This window comes from Barbus barbus (assembly GCF_936440315.1).
Source record: "Barbus barbus genome assembly, chromosome: 42".
In the NCBI taxonomy this organism is placed as follows: Eukaryota; Metazoa; Chordata; class Actinopteri; order Cypriniformes; family Cyprinidae; genus Barbus; species Barbus barbus.
This window is the reverse complement of record NC_136720.1, coordinates 11,837,879-11,850,611: the sequence shown is the minus strand read 5'-3', so window position 1 is coordinate 11,850,611 and position 12,733 is coordinate 11,837,879. Positions and strand designations below refer to the sequence as shown.

General features: G+C 42.7%; 1 protein-coding gene across 2 annotated transcripts in view; it reads left to right on the top strand.

Moving 5' to 3' along the window:
• LOC306861703 (synaptotagmin-1-like) overlaps positions 1-12,498 on the top strand; it is a 106,772-nt gene extending 94,274 nt beyond the window's left edge. For both annotated transcript variants that reach the window (XM_079404113.1, XM_079404112.1), the window contains exons 8-9: positions 6,365-6,498; positions 10,365-12,498. In XM_079404113.1, coding sequence (XP_079260239.1) covers positions 6,365-6,498; positions 10,365-10,574 — 344 coding nt within the window. In that variant the 3' untranslated portion in view covers positions 10,575-12,498. The remainder of the gene's footprint in view (positions 1-6,364; positions 6,499-10,364) is intronic.
• The last annotated feature ends 235 nt before the right edge of the window (positions 12,499-12,733 follow it).

Sequence of the window (12,733 nt, the reverse complement as noted above, 5' to 3'; positions counted from 1 at the left end):
GTGAATGCATAAGCAAAATATGAAAGCATACTTTTTTGTTGTATCAGAAAGACATTTTTCATGTATAATACCTTAAAAATGCATTTAGAAATAGATTTTGGTTTGCCATGTAAAGCCATACCAATGCTCATTAAGTTACAGGGCATTGTCCTGTACAGTTTTTACAGCAGATACAAAAAGCTTTTAATTGATAGGAAATGCAGTAAAAACAATAATATTGTGAAATATTATTACAATTTAAAATGACTTTCTATTTGAATATAGTTTACAATGAAGACTGCTGAAAATGAAGCTTTAAATTACAGAGTCACGTGATCCTTCAGAAATAATTTCTCATTATAATTATTATTTGTATCAAAAATATTTAAAAAACATTAGGTGATGAACTGATCAGCAGTTTCATGCAACTTCATTTTCTGAACAACTAATTTGCCATTTTAAACTCTTCAGTCTGCATATGTCTGCATGTATTGCTAATTCAATTTAGACAGTTTGCTAGAATTTTTAGTGTCTGGTGTGAAAATGGTGGAGAACTATACATGTCACTGCGAGACTCCGCCGTGTTGCCAGATCTAGCTATTAAAAGCTCCTTGGCTTTTTCCTCTTACTTTGACACTTTAGAACGTTAAAGAAAAGAAAGTAGTGTTAGCAATAGCTCTATCCTATCTTTATCTTATTTACAAAAGATTTGAATTTCAAATTTTGGTTTATTTTATTTATTCTTTCTTTTTATGTGTTTTCATAGCAATATCTGGCAACACTGCATCGTCGACACAAAACAAGTAGGTTACAGAATGAAATGAAATATCCAAACACTGGCCATACGAAAGAGTCCATGCTATTTAATTTAATATAGAAGGTAAACTTTCACAAAGTCATATTATAAACATTCATAAGAGAACTAGACAAAGTTAGAATTTATATAGCAATGCTTATTAATGAAAACTATGACAGTAATGTTGCATGAATAAAAAAAGATTGAGTCGTTCGACGCAGCGTCTCGTTCCCTCGAGGAACTGGGGTTACATAGGCAACCCAAGACGTTCCTCTTCAGGAACTCGAGTTGCGTCAAACGACGCTTTGGGGAACGAGATACCCACGGCCCCAGACTTCCAAACCCCTGCCCTGTGTGTATCCAAACGGAGCACAGCTAGGGCAAGAGAACGGAAGAACCTGGAGTGGCTCGCATGTCCAGGCCATAAAATCTGACAAAGGTCAGAGGCGTGGACCAACCCGCAGCGTTGCAGATGTCCTGAATGGGGACACCTGTGAGAAAGGCCTTGGAGGCCGCCACACTCCTAGTGGAATGAGCCCTGACTCCCAAGGGCGAGGGGAGGTCAGAAGACTCATATGCCATCTGGATGGCGTCCACAATCCACCGACCGAGGGTCTGCTTGGAAGCAGGCAGACCTCTCTTAGGAGGACCGTAGCAAACTAGCAACTGGTCCGTCCTTCTCAACATGGCAGCTCTGTGAACGTATGCATCCAGTGCTCGCACTGGACACATACGATTTAGCTTTAGCTGGTCAGGTTCCCGAAAAGGAGGAGGACTAAGGGCCTGCAGTACGACAGGCTGTGGTGTGACAGAAGGAACCTTGGGGACATGCCCTGCACGAGGATATAGAAAGGCTTTGGCCATACCAGGCGCAAAGTCCAAATGGGTAGGGGCCACAGAAAGGGCCTGCAGGTCCCCCACTCTCTTCAGAGATGCCATCGCCAGAAGAAACACGGTCTTCAGAGTGAGATGGCGATCTGAGATCTCCTCTATAGGCTCGAAGGGAGGCCTACAGAGAGCGTCCAACACCACAGCCAAGTCCCAAGGTGGGACCCGGGACTGTACCGGAGGCCTTAGCCTCAGTGCACCACGGATGAAACGTGTAACTAGGGGTTGGGAGCCCACTGTCAACCCACCAAGAGGGGTGTGGTAAGCAGAAAATGCCACCACATAGACCTTCAAGGTGGAGTGGGCAAGCCCTGCGGAGAGTCGAGCCTGCAGGAACTCCAGCACTGTACCTACTGGGCAGTTAACTGGGTCGAGCTGGCGATCTCCGCACCATGAAGTGAAGAGTCTCCACTTCAAGGTGTACAGTTTCCTCGTAGAGGGAGCTCTGGACTGGAGAATGGTCTCAACAACCTCGGTTGAGAGACCGGAGGCTATGAGCTGTGCCCCCTCAGGGGCCACACCCACAGCTTCCATAACTCCGGGCAGGGGTGCACCAGGGTGCCTCCTGCCTGTGAGAGGAGATCCCTCCTTACTGGAATCTCCCATGGGGAGCCGTCGAGGAGGAAAATCAGGTCCGAGAACCATACTCGGCCCGGCCAGAATGGGGCTACCAATAGCAGCCGGTGTCCGTCCCGGCGCACTCTCTCCAGAACTCCGGGGAGCAGAGCGATCGGGGGAAAGGCGTACAGACGCAGCCTCGGCCACGTCTGTACCATGGCATCCAGCCCCAGGGGAGCTGGATGACGTGGAGAGTACCAGAGGGGACATTGCGCTGTCTCCTGAGTAGCGAAGAGGTCCACCTGAGCCTGGCCAAACACCCTCCAAATCTGCTTCACCACCTCGGTGTGAAGTATCCATTCCCCGGATAACACGCCCTGCCTCGACAGGGTGTCTGCTCCCACGTTGAGATGCCCAGGGATATAAACAGCTCTCAGTGAGAGGATCAGATACTGGTAAGCCTCGCCCCCCCGAAAGCAAACCTCAGGAACTTCCTGTGAGAGGGAAGAATGGAGACGTGGAAGTATGCATCCTTTAGATCGATCGTGACAAACCAGTCCTCGGAATTGATTTGAGACGCGACCTGCCTGAGTGTGAGCATCTTGAACCTCAGTCTGCTGACTGAGCGGTTCAGATGCCTCAGATCTAAAATGGGACGCAACCCTCCATCCTTCTTTGGAACTATGTACCGGCTGTAGAACCCGGACTCCCTCTCGAGAGGAGGAACCACCTCGATGGCCTCCTTTCTTAAGAGAGTATGTACCTACTGTTCCATTACCAGAGCCTGCTCGGGGGCCCACTGACGTGGAAATCACCCCGTGAAATTGAGGCGGACGAGAACCAAACTGGATTTTGTAGCCTCTTTCTACAGTGCGCAGGACCCATCGAGACACATTTGGCAGTAGTTTCCATGCTGCGAAATAGTCTACTAAGGGAACCAGTCTCTCGAGACTGGCCTCTGGTGTAATCCGGCAGTTAACGACCGAACTAGCAGCTCCAGAGATCCCCGAAGGGGTGGCGAGCATCTCAGCTCCGCTACGGTCCTGAGATATGCGCTCGCTGGAGACCGCTGCGCCCTGAAGCACCGTAGGTGGCAGGGTTGGCAGAACGATCTCCTGAGGGCGCTGGGGGGCGACGTTGCTCTACCCCAGCGGGGGCTACCCTCATTAGCCCTGGTCCACCCCCATCAGGGCCTCTTTGTCGAAGACCTCTTTGCCTGAAGTATGGTCCTCAGATCCTCCTTAGGCTGAGAGGTCTTCGGGTGGCCACGCTCTCCTTCTGCGCCTCCCTATGTGAGGAGCCAGCAATGGCACGGGCGGTCTCCTTGGTGGCGCGGAGAGACAAATCTGCGGAGTTCGCGAACGTCCTCCGCAGAAATTCCCTCGCCCTCATCCAAATCTTTGAGCAGGTCCGCCTGGTATGCCTGCAACACCGCCATGGTGTGCAGCCAGACCCGCTGCCGCGTACCCCTTGCCCACCAGCGCCGATGATGTACGCAGTGGCTTGGTGGGCAAGGTCGGAGCCTTCGGGGACGATGCCGCGTCAGGAGACAGATAGCTCGCAAGCGTCTGCTCCACACGTGGCATCGTCCCGTAGCCACGCTCCCTCGTCTCAATCACACTGCCGCAGTAACAAGGTGAGGGGGCGAAGAGACGGGCCGAGAAGGGTTTTCCCCACGACCTCGACACCTCAGTGTGGAGGTCGGGAAAAAAGGGCAGGCTCTCTCTCCGCGGTTCAACCGAACACTCGGCCGGCCAGTCGATATTGAGCTTGGCTACAGCACGAGTGATCACCTCCACAAGCTCCTCATACTGGGGTGAAAGAGGGGGTGCAACACGTTCGGCGCCTCCCATGTCAACCTCCTCAGAGGAAGACAAGAGAAGCGCCTCGGCCGCTGCCCGAGGGGAAGAAACCGCCAGGCGTGCTTCCGGACTCGGGGAGCGGTCGTGGGATCCGGCAGGTGAGGATGGAGAAAGAGACTCGCTCGTCTCCGATCCCTCTGCCAGATTCCAGCGCCGCGGGGAATGCTAATGAAAGAGCTCTCTCCGGAGAAAAGAGCCTTTCGGGAGCGAAGCACACGCAGAGGAAAACCCTCTGCATGCCTCGCTCCCAAGCAAAGCACACACAGACTGTGTGTATCCTCCGCACACAAATAACGTTTGCATGGAGGAACACACAGCCTGTATTGCGCCTCACCTATCCCATGCTTCGCTTGAAGCATGGGATAGGAGAATAAGACTCACAAGACACAGAGCGCTTAGCTGAATGACAGAAAGCTGACGCCGGTTCCACCGCACGTGCTTTTATACCAGCTGGTCATTACGTCACCTCGCCCGTGACGTCCCCTCCCATCTTTTTTGGACAGATTTTATTGGTATTCAGAGCCGGTTACGCTGTAGGCGTTCCCCAAAGCGTCGTTTGACGCAGCTCGAGTTCCTGAAGAGGAACATTATCCACCCCTATAACCAATAACCTGTCCTATACATCTACATCTACTTTTAAAGTTTTTAGTGTACAAGTTGTATTTGTAGGTGTTACAGTAGCACAATTCTTAATTTTCAAACCCTGGTTACGGCCATGGTCTTACACACCCTCAGCTTATGAGCAGTGAGATCTACACTTTCAAAAACTGCATGCCACAGATTTTGTGCTGCCCTACTCCTAATATGGTATGGGTGCAGAGTTCAGCATGCCTTCTAGGTCTCTCTCTTTCTTTCTCTCTCTCTGTTTGGAATGTGCTACTCTGGCTTTTTAGAGAGATAAAGACTATTTAGATCAGTTGTAAAATGAAAAGGGAATTGACAATACCAGGGATTTTTTTAAATTTCTTTTGGAGCAGAGAGGATGATGGTGACAGAAAGAGACATATCAGGGAGAGAAAGAGTGAAATGAAATGACATATTGGACAGAAGATAATTCTGAAACATGGTTACATCTGTCAAATTCAACCTTTTCTCACCTCAATAACTGCTTATATATCCATTTTTTATTGTAAGGCTCAGAAAGGCATATGACATCTCCCCTCTTTAAGTCTCAGTATTACATACAAAACATACCTTAACTCCCTTTTTTCAAAAAGGAAGACGTATAGATGTAGAATCAGATATTGTTTTGATATTTTATCCTTTATTTGTATTCTGAGGTTTCAATCAAAAATTTATTCAAAGAGAGGTGAGTCTGAATCAGTTGTGGGTGATTTAAACAGATGATGAGAGATGCATGATGGAAACTGAATATAGATGCTGGAAGTGATAGATAAGATGGATAGTATTTTGAGGCCCTGGCAGAGATTGATGTGCCTGAATGGCAGTAATGTAACAGGGAAGATTTTCTCCGGGATACTGGAGGGCACACACCTGTCATGTGTAAATAAAAGCTTGTACTATCCTAACACGTACCACAAGAGATTTGTATTTGAGCCTCCGTAGGAGCTGCTGGTGCTGCATGCAGTGTTATTTTGTGATATTTGGAGAAATGTAAGAATAAAATTAAGAAAAGATGAATGAATGAAATTGGTGCAATATTTTTTGTTGTTGTAAATACAAAAGTGCTCGTTTCAACCTTTTGTATTTACAGAAACTAGGAGTGGTAGAACATTCAAATAATTAAAGGAATTATAAATAATTAAAATAAAATAATTAACATCTGTAATTCCAGACATTAAAAATGTTTAATGTTCTTCAGGGGTTCACATTCTTTGTGGCCAATAAATTTGCATGACTTTTTGACAGTTTGTGATAATAAAATAAAATGAAATAAATAAAATGTCTGTAGAAAAAATATATAAATTTAACCCAGCTGTTTCTATATGTAAAAAATATTTTAGAACAGAAAAAAATACTTTAAATTCTCTGGTATGTCCAAGTTTTCCAAGACTGTGGGAACCCTCATTCTTGAATAAAAATGACAGTTGTTGAAGTAATAAATCAAAATAAGAAAAATTAATTTACATATTTTAGCTGTTTTAGCTTATTGTAGGTTTGTTTGTTTGTTTTTTGGTCTTATTTTAATCACTTTAAGCCATCTTGTGGTCCCCTTGGAAGTGTACTGGGTTCCAGTTACCTGGTTGAAAATCACTGCTCTAATGTGTCATAAAAACTTAAGTAATTTCTCATGCTATGTCCTGTACCTGTGTGTTTTTAGATCCCTACGTCAAGATTCACCTGATGCAGAATGGCAAACGGCTGAAGAAGAAGAAGACGACAATCAAAAAGAACACCCTCAACCCTTACTACAACGAGTCTTTCAGTTTCGAAGTGCCATTCGAACAAATCCAGGTAATTCAGGTTTTTTTTTGTTAACTTGTGCTGAAACCGAGCTCTAACAAGGCAATGACAAATTCAATGCAAATTCTCATTTTCATTATTGTCATCAAAGACTAATTAGCAAATCCTGTGTTGAAATTTATAGAGACTAATTGCCAAGTAACAAACAAAAAGTAACTTGTGAAATTGGATAAGGCTCGGCGTGAGGCTAAAAGTTTTGTTGCTAATTAGTTAGAGAATAAAATGGATGCAATGCTTGCTAGTGCAATAAGAATAAAATTGCTTCAAATTGATTTAGCATTTCACGGTTCAGAGGATACATTTTATGCTTTGAGTGAGCTGCTTTGAATTCAAAGTATGTCTGGGGGTCTGTTAACCAGAGAGGCCTTTCTCCCATCCCATTCACATCAAGCAGCAGACGTTTCTAAAAGCGGCTATCCCCAACAAACAGTTCCTCGCTCATTGTACATCCCTCAATATTTCATTATATGGCAAATTAGCTGTGGCTCACGAGAACAATGGCCCCAGGCCTGTTCTCACCGGTCAGTGAAATCCAAGCGGAGAGGTGGATCGAAGGATAATCAGGGCTCTGAAGACTCTAATTTATATTGTCTGCTCTCATTTCGTGTGCGGGTGGATCGGGCTCAAAGTAAGCAGGCTAAGAGTGAGCAATTGACCCCGAACTCACACTGATCAGTTGTGTGCTCACAGTCAATTTACAGAGTTGTTCGGACCTCTTTGGTGGCACTCGCTGGCCTTTCTTTGGTATCTGCCACCATGCTCTTCAAAGACCCAGGCCCTTGAATAGACCATCACACTGAGATAACTGTAGTGGTATTTTGGAAAATTGTCAATGGTGTGCACCACTATGTGTATTTTCAGCCATTGTTAAACAATGTTGCCCAGCAACCCTTTGTAAGATATTCATGATATCAAAGGCCTCTTCATTAAGTTATGAAATATAGTGTTTAAATGTGTCAAAAAAAAAAAAAAAAAAAAAAATATATATATATATATACTGTACTTTATATATCTCTATATACATGGCTGTTCAAAAGTTTGGGGTTCAAGGGGTTTGTTTTTTTTTGTTTTTTTTTTAAAGAAAGAAATATCTTACAGTAAGGATGTATTAAATTCATCAAAAGTGAAAATAAAATAATTTATAATTTTACAAAATATTTATACTAATATATATAGATTAGTTCTGGGCAACGATCAATTGCGATTAATTGCATCCAAAATAAAAGTTTTTGTGTACATAACGTGTGTGACCTGTGTATATTTATTATGTATATATAAATACACATGCATACAGTATATATTTAGAAAATATTTACATGTATTTACATGTATATATTTATATTCATAGTTTTCTTAAATATATACATGCATGTGTATTTATATATACATAATAAATATACACAGGTCACACACGTATTATGTACACAAAAACTTTTATTTTGGATGCAATTAATCGGAATTGATCGTTGCCCAGCACTAATATATATATATATATATATATATATATATATATGTCACAGTAATAAATTACATTTGACATATTTCGCGGTATTACTGCTTTCACTGTATATTTGATCACATAAATACAGCCTTGGTGTGCATACAAGATTTCTTTCAGAAACAGTAAAAAAAATCTTACTGACCCCAAACTTTTCAACGACACTGATCATCATTATCATCATCATTATTATTACTAGAGATGCACCGATGTATCGGCCAACAATCGTTATCGGCCGATAAAAGCAATTTATTTCACTATCGGCCATTAACGTGACAATAAGGCATTAACAATAATTTAAAAAAAGCTACATTAAAACAGGCTTTATTTGACCAGATGAATCACCCATAGTTCAAGTCAGTATTGCCAGATCCGCAGTTTTTCTCTGTACACTAAACATTTATACCACGCCTCACTTCCAATAATCACAAAGAGTTCTGTGCTTTCTTACTTCTGATAAGAAACAAACTCACAGCTTTCAAATCCTGTACATTCTATCACGAAATACAAACAATGAATGCCGTTTTTACGCTTTTAAATGTGACGTGACAGATCGTTATTGCACCTCGATTCAAGTTAAAGTCTTCCAGTTTAATAAGTTGGCAAATACACATGAATGTACTTCATAAGATGTTGAAAGATACAGTATGGGGGGGGGGGGGGTCGTTTGAGTTCTCCCTCTTTTCCTTGCTTTCCTTCGGTTTTAAATAGCCTGCAAGCAGCGTGCGCGTTTTACATTTACATTTATGCATTTAGCAGACGCTTTTATCCAAAGCGACTTACATTGCATTCAAGTTACAGTTTTTACATTTGATCAGCTCTTGCTTTCCCTGGGAATCGAACCCATGATCTTGGCGTTGCTAGCGCTCTACTATTTGAGCTAGAGGAAAGCACAGTTTTACTTTCACTTTCAAATTAGCGGCAATTCGGCATCAAGCAGTTGTTTGCTTTTAGTTTGTTTGAGTTTTCCCTCTTTCCCTCACTTTCCTTTGCTTAAATAGCTTATAAAAGCACCGTGTGCATTTTACTTTCACTTTTAAATTAGCAGCAATTCGGCATCAATTGCTTGAATTCAATTCAAGCAACAACAAAATACAAAGTAGAACATAGAACTTTTATTAACAAAATGAATACAAATACACCTTGCTATGCCTAATATAAAATAACACATAACTTACACAAAGTTTAAATAGGTATACAAAACTAAAAATCAGTAAAGAATGAGGAACAAATAATTATGAAACGTAGAACGTTTATTAGCAAAATGAATAAGAATGTTTGGAGGCACGGACGACTTACACCTTGATACAAAATAATGAAAAAAATAAAATACACAGTTTAAATAAAATAAAATACGGTGGAACCAAATAAATGAGAAATTAATGTTTAAAAAAAAACTTCCATTATCACGTAGATTAATGGCAGAAGTCAACAGGCTTTTCAAAATCCAAAATATTTTTAAAACTCTTCTTGTCAGTCAGCTCAACTCACTCTCCTCAGGTGATAAATGAAATCTGATCTGTGATGCGCGACTGTTGTTTGTTCGGTGCACTGCATTCAGTTCAGTTTTAATTGTAGTGTCCTCTAACTGAACTAAATAAATTATATTACTATAAAAAAATCTAAACGACGGTGGGGGACGGTGCCGCGGTGGGCAAGTGATGTAACCGGTGTTTTTGGCTTAACCGTGTATCACCGCCAACACGTCTATCACAGCAAGCCTAAAAAGTACAACAACAATAAAACAGTATGCTACAACCTAACTTATATAATGTAATTAACATAAAGGAATAAGACTAGGCATGGCATAGGCTACACCAGAACCTTTAGCAAACACTGAGGAATCAAATAAATAAAGAAACAAAACCAACATGTTCACCTTCTCTGGTTTAAGAAGCAGTCTTGTATTCTACTTTCACTTGAAAACCAAATCCTCCATCCTGTCTGCTATCCTTTCCTCAGTATTCGCGTCATTTTTGCCGCTGGTGCTGACGCGGCGAGTATAAACCAGGCTCTGCTCCCAAAGACCACTCATTGAAAGCGCCTCTCTCACTCTCTTCACATGATCAGAAATCTTACTCCTGCTGCACTATGCATTAGCTCTGCAGCGTGTGCTTTATGCATAGGAGCAGCGCTGACCATGCACTGGCACAAATGCGACCACGTCAAAATTTTTAACTCGCACATAACTATTGGTATCGCATTGGAATCGGACGATATCATTCTGAATAATAGACTATCGGTATCGGTAGAGAAATTCAGTATCGGTGCATCTCTAATTATTACCCAGCACATGTTCGAACAAACTGCAAGTCACAAATGTTACGTTACAAATGTGTGTCTCCAATTTCTATTGCAGAAAGTTCAAGTTGTTATAACTGTTCTGGACTATGACAAGATTGGCAAGAACGATGCAATCGGCAAAGTGTTTGTGGGCTTGAACAGCACAGGCACCGAGATCCGTCACTGGTCAGATATGCTGGCCAACCCGAGGAGACCCATCGCTCAGTGGCACGTTCTCAAGCCGGAGGAGGAAGTGGATGCCCTGCTGGCAGCTCAGAAAAAATAGAGCAGCCCGAGCCCGAGCCCAAGCCACCCCCCCCCCCCCACCCCCCAGTGCGTGTAAATACCTCAGTGATATAAGGATTCATGCACCCTCACTCCTAATTTCGTGTCTAAGAAAACCGCCTTCTTGGACCACCCCTTGAGATGTTGTGTTGTTACGTCAGTTTCGACCCCTCGCCCCCTTTCTTCCTTCCTTCCTTCCGTCGATAAACTTTCTCTGTCCTTTGTTGTTTCACCTCCATCCACGACCTTAAAAGTCCCCAACCAAATGCCCCCTTCTTTTAAGCAATATGATCTGTATAGATAGCGCATGACTGGAGGAATTTATTGTACCACAGGTGTATATATCAGTATGCAGACGAAAATGATTTCTAGTTTATGTGTTTGTATGTTGTTACCCGTTTCCTAATCTGTGTATATCTTGATGTTTTTAATAAGATGTTCTATTTTAAATTATGTAAATGCTGACATAGAAGAGCCAATATTATATATAACAGGATTTAAGAATTTTACCTTATTGCATTCCACTAAAATATACGATATATCTCTATATAAATATTTAAAGAATTCCAACCTGCAAGACGCTAGTGGAGGGACACTCACTTCGTAAAGGACGCTTTGCACTTCATGTTTATGTAAAAAAAAGCATACAAATGTACCGTACACGATAAACACACACTGAACACGAAGGCCATTAACTAATATGGTTTCATGGTATAAATGTAATATGCTGCTGACAATTATACAAGCACATGATTTCGTAAGAATTTTTTGTACTAATTTATCAAACTGAGGACATGTACGCTTCGTTTAAACCACTTTAATCGAAGGAATTCTTCTTACTTGACGAAAACCAATCAGCCTTTTTTATTATTATTTCTCATACGGTGATGCTGTTAACTTTTAGTAAAACGGATCCCCGGTTTGCTTCTTTCTTGTTTTCTGTCCTTCAATTCCCGAATCTGATCTGGCGCCTTTGCGAAACCGTAAATTGACAAGCTGTAGCCATCGTGTACTTGAAGCTTGAATTTGTGAATCGCTTCCTTTTCTCGTCATTGGACTCGTTTCGTTGAGGAATTTACGGTTCAGCCTCCAAAAAAAAATGAAACCAGGAGTTTTGACTCTAGCTTTAAGACAACTATTTTTTAGATTAAGTCAACGTCTGAATATTTTTGGTAACTGCATGATTTTTTTTACGATCTTTGCTAAAGGCCGGGTAACGGGGGGGATTTATTTACACCGGGGCGTCTTTCAAGAGACTCCCTTGCCTTCAATCAAATGTAATCAAATGTTGCAGGACGGAAACTTTTGAAGTGCTCAGTCCCGACGAGTCGATGATGAAGAAGAGGAGGAGGAGGAGGAAGAGGAGAGACGAGCTTTTAAACACTGCCATTATTTTCAGGGAGGTACAAGGAGCACGCGACTCCTCCCTCCACGCACATGCCACTCGGAAAGTGGTTGTAGCTTCGGTTCATCGGGGAACAATGTATTTTGGCTGCGACGGTGCCCTAAACAGCAGTTTTTGCTTTCTGTTGCCTTTTCACAGTGACAATAGAGTTAGCCATGCTTAACTGCCAATCCCTTCCCCCGTGGCTACTGTTTTGCACTGTACAGTCTAGGAACGGACAGTTTCTTTTCCAAAATGATCCGTTCGTTTAATAGCGCAAGAAAGTGAACTGGCCCCCGACCGGTTTGGACGCCACGAGCATTAGCAAATCTTTAACAATAACCGTAAAAGTTAATGGTCTGTACAGGTGATAACATTTTAATGTCCTTTACTACGGGTCTAACAAGAGGGCGAGTAGACGTTTAGTCCATTAAAACCATGAGTTATCTTGGAGGAACCTCTCGCGTACACTGGATGCTAGCTTCAGGAGGAGTTTCTAAGTGTTTTCAATGTTACTGTGTAGGTGATAGCACTGTTACTTAAAAATAAAAGGAGAAAAAAAAGCTATTCGTCATTCCATAGGAGTCTTTAGGGACTGAGTTGTGTAACACTGTGACTGCGGTGTGTGCTTAGCGTTGTAGTTTTCAGTAGGTAGCGGCCATCTTGTACTATAGTGACGTTGTGCTGCCATCCCCCTATCACACCACACGAGAGTACGAAGAGAGAGCGACGGTTTACAAATAACCGTTACGGAGCGCGTGCGCTCATGGGTCACT